Below are 14,076 nucleotides of genomic sequence, written 5' to 3'. Positions count from 1 at the left end.
CTATTTTGCACTCACCTTTGCTTGAGCGAGATCTGTGTACTGTAATGCGTCCAGTTATTGCATTTGCTTGAGGATTAATGTATCTTAATATAATACGAAACAGGTTGAGATTGGATTTGCCCACATGAACTGGTACCCTTACTTCATTCTGTAGAAATGTAGATAGTGGGATATAAAAACTCATCACTTATTTAAATATGAGGCAGGAGCATGGGAATTATACTTTACCTGCATATCTTTAAGAGAAGAAATATACATACCCATATTGCCATTATTATTTCTGAATAAATACTATATTGGCACTGTAAAGCACACTTTAGCAGGTTTCACACACAGAACTTTCCTTAAAGTGTCACTGTTGTTTGGGAAAACTTTTGACATGTCATAGACACATGTCAAAAGTTTTTATCGTTTCAGGTTTGAGTGTTCAGACCCGTCCCGGTCGGGAGAATGAGCGGGAGAGGCCCAAGCTCCAGCACATGCAGAAAATAAGAGTTGGGTTCCATTGACTTACATTATAAGCCCGACTCTTTTTTTCTAACACAGAGCGGGGGGATGTAGCGTTGCTGCGTTTATTTACAGCGTGAAAAAGGCAAGGCCAGGAAATATACAATTATTGCAAAATACTTTGGGTTATGGCGACAGTGGACGTTTCAACCCTGTCCAGGGTCTTTCTCAACGTCGCTGTGGAGAGAAAATACGTGTGTAAGAGATTTAAAAAAACAGAGAATCTGTATGACGGGTGGATGTAGTATCAAGGTAAGTGTATGTAGAGTCCTAGATGGAGAAGGGGTTGTCTCTACCAATGTGTATCAGGATCTCATGATGAGTCATGTAATGTCTTCCTGAATTATGGTTGTATCGAAGTATATGATGTATAGTGTGTGAAGGATATAACCAACTATAGGAAGGGTAACATGTACATCACATGGGGAGAGCACACGTCCATGGTGTGGGGTGTAATGTAGCTGTCATAAAAGACTAATTTAGACCAGGTAATGATGTGAATCAGCCGGCTATGTATGAGGACTGTGGTGACATATACTAAATATGTGGCATAAAGATACATGTTGAACATAGTAAAACATAAAACTCAAACATAAATTGGTAACATTAGAATAAAGCAACAAAACTAAAACATCAAAATTCAAAATCCCCCCCCCCACCCCCATCGTTACTCTCTCTCCACCATACTGGACCCCTGCCTCCTATCCCCCTATCCCTGCTACTCTACCCTGCCTCATATGTCCGTATACATGTTTCTATATGCCAGAATATACAGAACTATAGCATGCTTCCTTCTGGCTTTCCTTATGCATGTTACTGACTATTGTCCATTATGCTTTATCTTGATGATGCTTTATTTTGATGCTTTATTTTGATGCTTCATTTTGATGTTTTATTTTTGTTGCTTTATTCTAATGTTACCAATTTATGTTTGAGTTTTATGTTTTACTATGTTCAACATGTATCTTTATGCCACATATTTAGTATATGTCACCACAGTCCTCATACATAGCCGGCTGATTCACATCATTACCTGGTCTAGATTAGTCTTTTATGACAGCTACATTACACCCCACACCATGGACGTGTACTCTCCCCATGTGATGTACATGTTACCCTTCCTATAGTTGGTTATATCCTTCACACACTATACATCATATACTTCGATACAACCATAATTCAGGAAGACATTACATGACTCATCATGAGATCCTAATACACATTGGTAGAGACAACCCCTTCTCCATCTAGGACTCTACATACACTTACCTTGATACTACATCCACCCGTCATACAGATTCTCTGTTTTTTTAAAATCTCTTACACACGTATTTTCTCTCCACAGCGACGTTGAGAAAGACCCTGGACAGGGTCGAAACGTCCACTGTCGCCATAAACCAAAGTATTTTGCAATAATTGTATATTTCCTGGCCTTGCCTTTTTCACGCTGTAAATAAACGTCTGAACACTTTGCATATGAAAACGAGTGCTACGGAGTCTTTATATTGGATTATATTTGGATGAAGATCCATCCGTAACCAGCACCACCCAGTCCTGCTGTGCACCCCTATCTTTTCTACTATACGTCTTCTTATATAGCTTAGTCGCTTTTCTTTTTCTTGTTTTAGATTGTTGTTATGGACTTGCTGTTTGCACCTCTAGTATATTATAGATATATACTGTGCCCGCCACTGTCTTGCATTTATTGAATTGATGTCTCTAAGACATGTCAAAAGTTTTTCCAAACGACAAAGACACTTTAAATTTGTTTTTCACAGCATTTTACTTGTTTTTTTGTTTTTTTCTTAAATGGGTATTCCCATTTAGAGTAGCTATGCATTGACAAAATGACTCTAAAAAGCCACCAAGAGACTTATCAAGAAATTTCTTTGTTGAGTCTGGGTGCTAAAACCCCCACCAATCTCTAGAACAAGTGTGGAGTGGCGCTCAGTTGAGTGTTATCTAAAATAGTTGAGTGCTCACTAAAAACAGGCACATTCATTTTATATGGTGCTCACTGGGGTCAGACCTTTTCATAGGTCTTTATGACATATTGAAAATGTTGTGAAATGACACACATTTTAAGGCTATGTTCACACACATGTTTTATTGGACAAATATCATTGAACGTCAAATACCGGCCATTATTATGTAACAATGGCTGGTATTTTTGTAACAAAATAATAGCTGTTAAAAATAAAATAACGGGAGTTATTTGTCGTTAAATGATGTCTGTCCAATAAAAAACGGACAGAAGGTGGTTTATAAGCCATAATAAGGTTTGTATATTATTATTATTATTTCTTTTTAAAGCGCCCTTGATTCCAGAACACTATACAAGCAATAAGGGGGTGACAAACAGAAAATAACAAAATCAAAACAAATTGTTAGAGGACCCTGCCCATGAGGGCGTAAAATCTAAAAGGTGTATAGAATTCTGTAGGGCCCTAACTATAACCTTTATAGTTGCGATGTATCCTACATACTGATTGACAGTGATCAAAACCTCATACAGATGTAACAATGGTTAACATGATAATTGTGTCATGGAGCCAAGTCAATTACAACATCGAGATAAATGTGTCATTGTGATCACATAGTTAACACAGGCTACATCTGTATGTACACCTGAACAGTATAACAGTATTTATACAAATATGAAAAGAAATCCAAGAATTCTCCATCAGATGCAGGATGTACAAAGGTGCTGCACCCTGGAAACAATGTTACTAAGGGAGAATTTTACTGTATATGTTGCACAGAATGGAGCCTGCATGAAAATGTAACTAGCTCTGTACTGGGGAGCAAGATGACCTCCAAGTACAGCAGTACATACACAGTATATGAGCCCACACTGAATTTCTAAATTTTATTTAAAATAATAACAGTTCTAAAAGCTGTCTGGTAGCCTTATCACATTAGGAGGTTTACTGCAGCCCTTTACTTCCTCCCTGCCGTTGTCAGCTGCAGGAATCAGACAGACATACAGTAGATTGATCACCGGACTGTAGCTTTACTGTATGTATTCTAGACAATGGCTATGTTCACACAACAATAGAGAAAAGGCGGACGATTATGATATTTAAAATAACGTCCATTATTGCCGCGATTTCACTGACTGCAATGGCAATGCATTGAAGTCAATAGAAAGACGGACGTCCAATGCACACAATGTATTGAATAACGGACATTTTTGCCGTGGACAACAAGATAATGAGCAAGATCATTATTTTCAGACGCCTTTTGCAAATAGCGGACATTTTTTATTGGTTGTTCACACACAGATTTTCTTTTGTCACCATTCTTTCTCCGTTTTTCAATGGAATTTTCAATAAAGACACACCCAAAGGCCAATTATTAACCCCAAACCAGAATAATGTACCAACAGCCGTCATTGCACTAAGGGGAGGCCAGGCTGCTAAATGACGTCCGTTATTTTACACTCAAAATGACCAACGTCATTTTAAACGGAGCTTGAAAAACTTCGATAGTAGAAGCATCAGAAAAAGTAATGGCAGAGTGAGAGAGTGCTTTTACAGACATTTAGGAAAGTGAGCAGAACATTGTAAGAAACTGAAAGAAGGTAACACAAGCTGCCACGACCATAGCCAGCCTGGCTGGAAAGAAAGAAAACTAGAGACAGATGTGATTACCTAATCCTCTCAATGAGCAGCATGTATAGAGACAAAAACAACTGGAGGGTTCATAAGGAGTTAGCTCGGCTGCTTGTTTCATTGTCAGGTACTATATATTGTATGCAGTCAGAAGTGGCTGTTAGTGAACTAGAAATTACAACAGTAAGACCTGTGTACATAAGATATACACCGCTAAGTGACTGTGACAGCAGTATTGTTCTGCATGGTAAAGTTTCCCTGTCATTAAAAAAAGCTTTTGACATCACAGAAACATGTAAGGCTGACTTTACATATATCTGCCGATCCGGCAGCCTTTTTTTGTGACAACTGATGCGACAACTGATGGCAGAAATGCATCAGTAGTCCTATTATTTTTATACATTAAACATCAAGCAGTGTTCTGATGTTCGGCGTGTCCGGATGCTTTAAACCCATACTTAGAATGGAGCTGTCTGATGAAGCCCTCCCCGGCCATGAAAAAAATTTATAGTCCAAAAAAAAAACCACATTTCACCACTTTTTTCATTCAAACTTTGGCATAGGTTGTACTTCCACATTAAGCTAAATTTGTAAGCCACTTTAATTCATCCGTGACCTGTAATATGATTAAACCATTTACCTCACACACTAACAGTCACTCTTTTTCTTGTACGTACTGTATACCAGTCTTCACTCGGACTCAAAAGCGTAGCAAACCACGCTTCTGAGTCTGTGTCTGGGGGCACCCTAAATTATTAAGGAGGGAATGGGGTCAGTCTGTGCAGATATACGTCAGCACCATATTCTTAATCCCATATCCTATCGGATGGAAGAACCCTCATGTGAAAACAGCCTAAGTAAATGGCTAATTTTTAAATGTCATCCACTGTGCTACCACTGTATTGCCTGTGAATTTTTATACACAGATATTTCATGTGGAAAATCTAAGGCTGGGGTCACAGGGCAACTCCGGTTGCTCTGCCTGGCTGCACGACTCCATTAATCGTAGAAGTGAATGGGGTCACGTTGTGACTCAAAGTAGCGATAGCTGCGATCCTTCAGTCCCAAAAAATCCACCATATTTTTCTGATTTTCTCCTAGAACGTCCACTAGCAATGGCTATGATCATGCCAACAACATTCTCTGTCCACTGGCACAGATTTTTCTCACCAGCACTGGGGCATAAGGAGGACGTTCTGAGAGGCAAATGGAAACTGCGGACCAAACAATAAATATAGCGAAGGTAGGGGGTGAGGGAACATAATGACCTGTCCCAGTGCAATGCAGAGCTACATAATAGGCTCACTGACCACCACCGGGTTCCAATTTCTCCCACATTTCGGTGTCCTCACAACATAGAGGGAAGGGCACACTTGGCCAGTCAGTGACTGCAGTGGTGTTCTGCCACAGTCACTGACTGGGTGAGCGGAGTGCAGGAGGGTGCAGAAGGGTGGCAGGGGAACAAGAGCGATTAGGCAGTGCTGCGGAGGCACAGGGACAGGTAAGTAGAGCTTCTTTTTTATGTCCCCCCCGCCTGCACTGTATTTATTGTGCTGGTCGGACTTCTCCTTTAAAAGAACACCAGGGGACTCATAAGATCTAATTTCTAACACAATAAAATCATTTTGTTTTGATCTCACATTTAGTATTTAATTGTAAGCCTATTTTTTGGCTTACTAACACTAATAATGTGGGGTTTCAAGTGGTTTTCCATTGTATCTGAACAAATTTCCTATTTTTGGCATTAAACCTATATTTGAGAGTGCATGATGTTGTGTTGTTTTTTATGTATGACTCATGTTTAGCTACCAGCTTTGTAACATATTTCCTATAATTATTATATAGCCCCATCTCGGTATGTGAATATAGCCTCGACCTGCTGTTGCAGATAAGGAAGATACTATCTGAACCAAATGAAGTAAATTAAAGGAGCCCAGACTAATATAAAACCGTGTTACTACATGTGAACACATGTACTTAAAACTACATTCATAAAAAAAGACATAGGCATAGAGTTTATAGCCTCATTTGTGCTGTAAAACCTGCCTAAAGTGTTTTTTTTCTAACAAAAGGCACTGCCAGATGTTTGCTGAAAGCCAGCAGTGAGATATAAAACACAGTACAGTTTTTTCTTTGCTGTTTTTTTGCATCTATGGCAGCATGCTCTATAGTTTTTTTCAGCCATTTTCAGACTAATAATTTATAATTTCTTTGCAGGTATTATTCTACCGTACTATTTCGACATACTAGAAAACTAGGAAATGTTTTATGGTTGTTTCTGCCAGTCCTAAAGACTTAGTGGGTAACAGACCATTTCTCTCTACAAGAGAAGTCTATGGGTATGTTACAGGTTGCATTTATATATATTTTACAGCTATATTTGGTAAAAAAAATTAGTCTGCCCTTTACTAAAAGGGCAGACTAGTACTAAGAGGGCAGACTAGTACTAAGAGGGCAGACTAGTACTAAAAGGGCAGACTAGTACTAAGAGGGCAGACTAGTACTAAGAGGGCAGACTAGTACTAAAAGAGCAGACTTAGGCTGGGTTCACACTATGTATATTTGAGGCTGTATTTGTGAGGCTGTATAGCAACCAAAACCAGGAGTGGATTGAAAACACAGAAAGGCTCTGTTCACATAATGTTGTAATTGAGTGGATGGCCGTCATTTAATGGCAAATTTTTGCTGTTATTTTAAAACAACGGCTGTTATATTGAAATAATGGCAGTTATTTACCGTTATATGACGGCCATCCACTCAATTTCAACATTGTGTGAACAGAGCCTTTCTGTGTTTTCAATCCACTCCTGGTTTTGGTTGCTATGAGGACCTGACTTGAGGCCAAAATACTGCCTGAAGTATACAGTGTGTGAACCCAGCCTAGTACTAAAAGGGCAGACCAGTACTAAGAGGGCAGACTAGTACTAAGAGGGCAGACTAGTACTAAAAGGGCAGACTAGTACTAAGAGGGCAGACTAGTACTAAAAGGGCAGACTAGTACTAAGAGGGCAGACTAGTACTAAAAGGGCAGACTAGTACTAAGAGGGCAGACTAGTACTTAAAGGGCAGACTAGTACTAAGAGGGCAGACTAGTACTAAGAGGGCAGACTAGTACTAAAAGGGCAGACTAGTACTAAGAGGGCAGACTAGTACTAAAAGGGCAGACTAGTACTAAGAGGGCAGACTAGTACTAAGAGGGCAGACTAGTACTAAGAGGGTAGACTAGTACTAAAAGGGAAGACTAGATGGACCAAAAAGTCTTTTTCTGCCAACAATTTTCTATGTAAGTGAAAAACAGGAGTGGGTGCAAAACATGAAACTGTATAAGCTGTATTCCCACTTTTACTCACTAATACAGAGTTCTATTACATCAATACATCAAAAGTGCGCAGAACCGTAGATTAGTGTGTGAATTATTACAAGATATCTGTCTCAATACAACTCTCTTACCTGTATGGAAGACATCTGGGCATATCCCCGCCAGCTGAATCCTGGAAACTCTTGAGAATCATATCCAAAGCGAACAGCCCTCCCATTGGCTGTGGTGCCGTCCTCAACTTCAAATTTCATATGATGTAGATCTGGGAAGTAGTAGTTTTCTTTAGGCCTGGAAAAATAGAAATATATTCTTATTTAGTAGACATTAAAACCATTATTGAACAGAATATAGAGAATATGTGCCCCATCCACAACCAACCATCCTACAAGTGCATGAATAGGAACTGACAATTACTGGATAGATTTTATATTATGAATTGATGCCAGAATATGACACTGAGTTCATTCTGTAGTACAGTTAGATATGATCCCTATATAAAGGGAATATGAAAAAAATATTAAAGCGAATGTACTACCAGTACATTCGCTTTAAGTTTTGCACATGGATAGAATGGTGCCAGTGCAGGGAAGCCAGTATCGTGGTCCTTTTTTTGAATCGCGGCCCGCTTCCCGCGTACGCCGCCATTCTATTCCCGGGCACCAGCCAGGGGTGAAGCATTGGAGACAAGCCGGCCCGTCCCCAGTGGGAGGAAACCCCGCCCCTCTATGATGCGGCTCCATTGATACTAAGGCTGGGTTCACACACAGTATTTTTCAGGCAGTATTTGGTCCTCATGTCAGGTCTTCATAGCAACCAAAACCAGGAGTGGATTGAAAGCACAGAAAGGATCTGTTCACACAATGTTGTAATTGAGTAGATGGTCGTCATTTAATGGCAAATTGTTGCTGTTATCTTAAAACAACGGCTGTTGCATTGAAATAATGGCAGTTATTTACTGTTATATGGCGGCCATCCACTCAATTTCAACATTGTGTGAACAGAGCCTTTCTGTGTTTTTATTCCACTCCTGGTTTTGGTTGCTATGAGGACCTGACATGAGGACCAAATACTGCCTGAAATATACTGTGCGTGAACCTAAAAGTGTAAAACAATGAAAGGATATTATTTAATATAATACTGGCACGAAAACATAAAAAAGTGATAAAATATAGTACTGTGATGTATTTTTATTTTAAATATCATCTGCGGGTTCAGCTGTGATGAGGTATTATTACACTTACTGGTTACAGCTCTGGCCTTCAATATTATTTCTGCAAGTACATCTTCCTGTGGACTCATCACAGCGATGACTGACAGATCCCCCAACATCGCACTGACAACCTGTCATAAAATATAGTGGTAAATTTTAACAAAACAATATATAATCCTCATGTCATCTGTCATTGTGAACATCATAACCTGTATAGCTTTGTTTTACAGACAGTATCAACTATTCATGTTAGAGCATGAAAGTCATCTCAGCTGCCATTGCAGTCTATTCCAGTGAATATACTGACCATCATTTGTTTCTTTCCCCCTTGTTAACAGTGTGTGTCCCTATATACTGTGTAACTACTGTGTGTCTTTTTAGCTGACTGGACGGTGTCACATGTCATGTAGAGACACTGCGCATTAAGAAAGAGAGGGAAACCACCCAGTTGTAATAATAATAATGCTTTTATTTGTATAACGCACATCTAATCTAAATTCACCTGTCTGTATGTTTTGGGTGTGGGAGGAAACCAGAGAACCCAGAGGAAACCCACCCAAACACAGACAGAACCTATAAACTCTTTGCAGATGTTGCCCTTGGTGGGATTTGAACCTAGGCCTCCAGTGCCGCACGCCTACAGTGCTAACCACTGGGCCACCATGCTGCCCAATGTCAGGTTATTCACACATTTTAAGAAAAGATAAAACTGGGTTCCCACCATATTCAGGCTGTATGTTACTGGTGTACATTGGGATACTTCCAAAAAGGTATGTCAACACATATAAAGTCTTAGCCACATTGGTTCAATAAAATAAATGGGCCACTAGAGTGTCAATAGTTCCAGCAGTTCCAGGGTGCTGTTCATATGATAAGGGGTTAAAGTGACTCTGTACCCACAATCTGCCCACCCAAACCACTTGCACCTTCGGATAGCTGCTTTTAATCCAAGATCTGCCCTGGGGTCCGTTCGGCAGGTGATGCAGTTATTGTCCTAAAAAACAACTTTTAAACTGGCAGCCCTGTGTCAAATTGCCGCCGCCTAGAGCAATGCTTCTCAATTCCAGTCCTCAGGCTTGAGGATTTTCTTAGTATTTCACAGGTGATATAATTATACTCAGTGCATCACGTACTAGCACAGGTGTCCTTCGTATGGGATAGCCCTTAAAACATGACCTGTTGGTGAGGCCTGAGAACTGGAATTGAGAAGCACTGGCCTAGAGTGTCTGTGCATTAGGCTTGCACAACCCCTCCGTCCCTCCTCCCCGCCCTCTTAATCATTAGGAATGCTCCAGGCAGATTTTCTACTATTCATCACCTATGTAAGCATAGCACATGGGCTGGATCGTTAAGGCATCCGTGCAATGTTCAGCATGGAGAAAATGTTCCAGGGCCATTCCTAATGATGAAGAGGGAGGGAGGAGGAACGGAGGGGTGGTGAAAAGTTAGGGCACAGACACTCTAGGCCACGCCAGTTTGACACAGGGCTGCCAGTTTAAAAGTTGTTTATTAGGACAATAACTACATCACCTGCCGAACAGACCCCTGGACAGATCTTGGATTAAAAGCAGTTATCCGAAGGTACAAGTGGTTTTTGGGGGGGGGGGACAGATTGTGGGTACAGAGTCGCTTTAAAATAAAAAAGGTCAGGTAGATGATTTATGGATGGATTGAAGAGAAGTAAGAGTGTGGAAACATAGCCTTAAAGTGTAATATGCCTTTTTAGGCCGGGTTCACACTGTGTCAAAAACACAGCCGTATTTCATAACGGCCGTATCTGCGCAAACAACGGCCATTATTTGCAAAACAATGGCAGTTGTTTGCGCAAACACGGCTGTTGTTATGAAATACGGCCGTGTTTTTTATGTGGTGTGAACATAGCCTTAGATTGTTTTTAAACTATTTTTTAAAAACTTAGATAACATTTTGTATGTGCGGCTATTCTGGTATTTTTCAAGTGCTACAGAAACACTAGAAACAAGGCCATAGCCAAGTATTCAAAAACCATCCAGTCACCCACAAAATGTCAGAAATAAAAAGTGTATGTACTCCATTTTATATTTACAATTACAGTAAAATCTGGCCGCAAAATAAATAAAAAACATGAAAAACTCAATAATGTGCAGACTGAATTTGCATTAAGTAATGTTCTTAGGACTCAAAATACCAACTTACCTTTACACCCAAAATAGTTCTTGCCATCTAAGTAGAAATAACCGTCTTCGCAGGTATCACACGATGTGCTGCAGGTGTTTGGCTTACAGTAACAATCTCCTTCAGACTGCAAAGAAAATTGGCAACATTTGTAGAATTTATAATGAAATGTTAAACCATTCCGTATTGATTAGTAAAGATTGTTTCATAAAGCTCCATTAGTGTAATGAGGCTGAGTTATAATACAGGTGCAGCCCATGGACAATAGTGGCACTGTTCTGGTGGGGGGGAAAACACGCTGTTTTCTAATGGACCCCATTAAATATATATGTATTATTACCTGATGACATTCAGCTATTCCACTTATTGTTCCTTCCACATCGCAAGCACAGTCTGAAAAAAAGATTCCACATTAGTTTATTTATTATAGACTCTACATTGTAATCATATACTGTACCTAGAGCTGCAGGCACACATCATGGGGTCTTACCAATACAACCTTGAGGATTGTCGTCATCTAAATTCCAGAATAATGGTTTGCAGTGGTCACAGGTTATTCCATCCACTCTTGGCAGGCAATGGCAGATACCCTGAGAAAAACCCATTCAAATGTATGAGAACTCATTTATAAAATAATTTTCTTTTCCATCATCTCCTTTAAGCAACATGTGCTGTATTTCAGTTGGTAAAAGAAAAAATGGACAACTGCCCACCCCCCAATATATGTCACGGTGGAAAACAATTTACAATGGAGATGAACAGATTTATCAAATGTATCCTAATACATCATGGCAGATCAATTATATCAGAAGCCATGACGCCAGTGTGAACACAGCTAAGCTAATGCAGAAAGGCATTCAAGGAATTACAGAAAAGGGTAGAATAACATTTGAAAAAATACTATCTAGAAAAGTTAAAGATCAATGAATTCTAATATACTTTCATTTTATTTTAACAAAGGAGTATCACCAGAAGGTTGTCTATTGTTTCAAGCTTTTATGTCAAGCTTTTATGTTTCAAGCTATTTTTTATGGGTTTTCATTTTCCACATGACTACTTAATAAAAAATCCTGACATTGTGTATCATGATGACTTTTCAGTAGTCTCCTCCTTATCATTACAGGGAAGATTACAATGAAAAGAGGCACCTGTTATAAATAACACAGGATCCACTATTCACCAAGCCCAGAAAACAACCCTATAGAAGTCAATGAGTTCCAGACTATAATTGCCTAGGCCATGTTCACACAATGTAGGTTCCGTACTAATCACGGCCATTGTTGCAACGGCAGTGATTGGTACGGAACCTACGTTGTGCTGCAGGCTGAGGGAATCCCGGCCAGAGTGTATACACAGGGTATACATTCCGGCTGGTATCCCTAGCGGCGACATAGAAAACTGACATGTCAGTTTTCTGCGGCCGCTATTCATTGAATAGCGGCCGCAGAAAACCCTGTCTGTGCACACTATGGAGCGAGCAGCTCGGGCCGCACGCTCCATGGTGTGCAGTGGGGAGTTCTGATGGGGGCGCGCACGGTTGCACCCGCATCAAAAGTCAGCGGCACTAGAGATCATCCGGCCGGTTGGGATGACCTTTTCTGGGACCAACCGTTCTGTGACCCGGCCGGGTCACGGAACGGCCGGTCTCATACTACGTGTGAACATAGCCCTAAAGTCTACGGATGAGAAGACCTTTAAAGGCATAGTCTTATTAAAGGCAACCCCTTACATACTTCAGGGGTAAAGTAGTATTACATGGCAGCCATATAATAGATGGACAGATCAAGTCCACCAGTGCGGAGAATCCCCTTCTATGGTGTGCATATTCCCTACATGAGTGTACATATATCCTGCATGAGATAACCCCTGCACTACATAAACAAAGAAAACAAACTTACTGCTTGTGAGGTAAGGGTCCCTAATGGATCACAGTCTTCATTAACATCTATAATAATGAAAAAACAACAACACAATAATCACTATTCAATACCAAAAATACAGTCTAATGCCTACGACCAACTTAAAGAGACAGATCTTTTTTTTAACTGTGCTCCAACTTAAAGCTATTAACTTGTAAAGCTCTAAACACATCACATTTGAGCCTTTATAGTATACATTAGGAAATCTCTCAGCCTAAGGGCTCGTTCCCACTGAGCAAAAGCAGCTGAATTTCTGCGCTGAATCAGCGCTGAAATTTCAGCCGTTAAAATAGGTGCAGAGCTAATTTCCATTGTGTTGAATGGAAATTCTGCTCTGCAGTTCACACAGTGGAATTTCCGCACTGAACTAATCCGCTTTCCGCCAGAAGAATGAACATGTTCATTCTTCCGCTAGCGGAAGCCTATACAAATCAATGGGGCTCTGATTTTCTGTTTCAGCGCGGATTCAGCGCGGATTCAGCGCGGAATACAAGCGTAATACAAGCGGAAATTACTCGCTGAATCAGCGCGGAAATGGGGAAAAGGGGGGGGAGGAGGATTCTAGTATATGTTCTGGTATAGTCTAGTTTACTCACCAAATACTCGCTGAATTTCAGCGCTGAATGCATGCGGATTCAGCGCGGATTCCTCGAGTATTCCGCGCTGAATTTGTCAAGAGCTGATTACAAGCTGAACACTTTCCTAGCAGAATACGCAGGGATTCTGCTTGCATTCTGCTTATATTCTGCTCGGAATTCAGCGTCAGTTGATTTCAGGCGGAAATATTTCCTTGCGTAATCCGCTCCTTTTGCTCTGTGTGAACGTAGCCTAAATGTCAGATGTATCTATATAGCTCTATTCATTTAATGAATACCAAAAAGTATTTAATTTACTGGATATATTTTTGAAAACCATGGGAGGGATTTATCAAAGGGTGTAAAATATACACCTGGTGTAAACTGCCCACAGCAGCCAATCACAGCTCAGCTTTCAGCTCTGATAAAATAAAAGCTGAGTTGTGATTGGTTGCTGTGGGGAGTTTACACCAGTCTATATATTTATACCCTTTGATACATCTGGGCCACATGTATAAACCAAGTGGAACAATAGCCTGTAAAACAGCTCGCAACTTTTCTAAAGAACAGGCGTTTCTAGATGTCTTATCTCTGACATTCTTTGACTCTCCCATTGAATTTATTGTGAGCTGCCAAGCAGATTTAATCTGGAAAAGTAACATATCCTATCTTTTTTCAGTGCTGTTTTCAGCATTTCCCTTTAAAGTCACTGGGAACTGGAAAACCATGCATTTTTGGGGATACTTTTGAGACATTTCTGGGAACTAGAGTGACACTT

At 40.2% G+C, this 14,076-nt stretch overlaps 1 protein-coding gene across 1 annotated transcript in view; it reads right to left on the bottom strand.

Annotated features, from left to right (window-relative positions):
* Positions 1-14,076, bottom strand: part of LAMA3 (laminin subunit alpha 3) — a 158,719-nt gene that overhangs the window by 95,113 nt on the left and 49,530 nt on the right. The window contains exons 16-22 of the mRNA XM_069957689.1: positions 12,703-12,749; positions 11,295-11,394; positions 11,145-11,197; positions 10,826-10,931; positions 8,682-8,781; positions 7,572-7,728; positions 16-148 (exon numbers count right to left, since the gene is read on the bottom strand). Coding sequence (XP_069813790.1) covers positions 16-148; positions 7,572-7,728; positions 8,682-8,781; positions 10,826-10,931; positions 11,145-11,197; positions 11,295-11,394; positions 12,703-12,749 — 696 coding nt within the window. The remainder of the gene's footprint in view (positions 1-15; positions 149-7,571; positions 7,729-8,681; positions 8,782-10,825; positions 10,932-11,144; positions 11,198-11,294; positions 11,395-12,702; positions 12,750-14,076) is intronic.

Source organism: Dendropsophus ebraccatus, chromosome 2 (assembly GCF_027789765.1).
Source record: "Dendropsophus ebraccatus isolate aDenEbr1 chromosome 2, aDenEbr1.pat, whole genome shotgun sequence".
In the NCBI taxonomy this organism is placed as follows: domain Eukaryota; kingdom Metazoa; phylum Chordata; class Amphibia; order Anura; family Hylidae; genus Dendropsophus; species Dendropsophus ebraccatus.
Note: the sequence above shows the minus strand (reverse complement) of the source record. Positions and strands in the feature narration are given on the sequence as shown.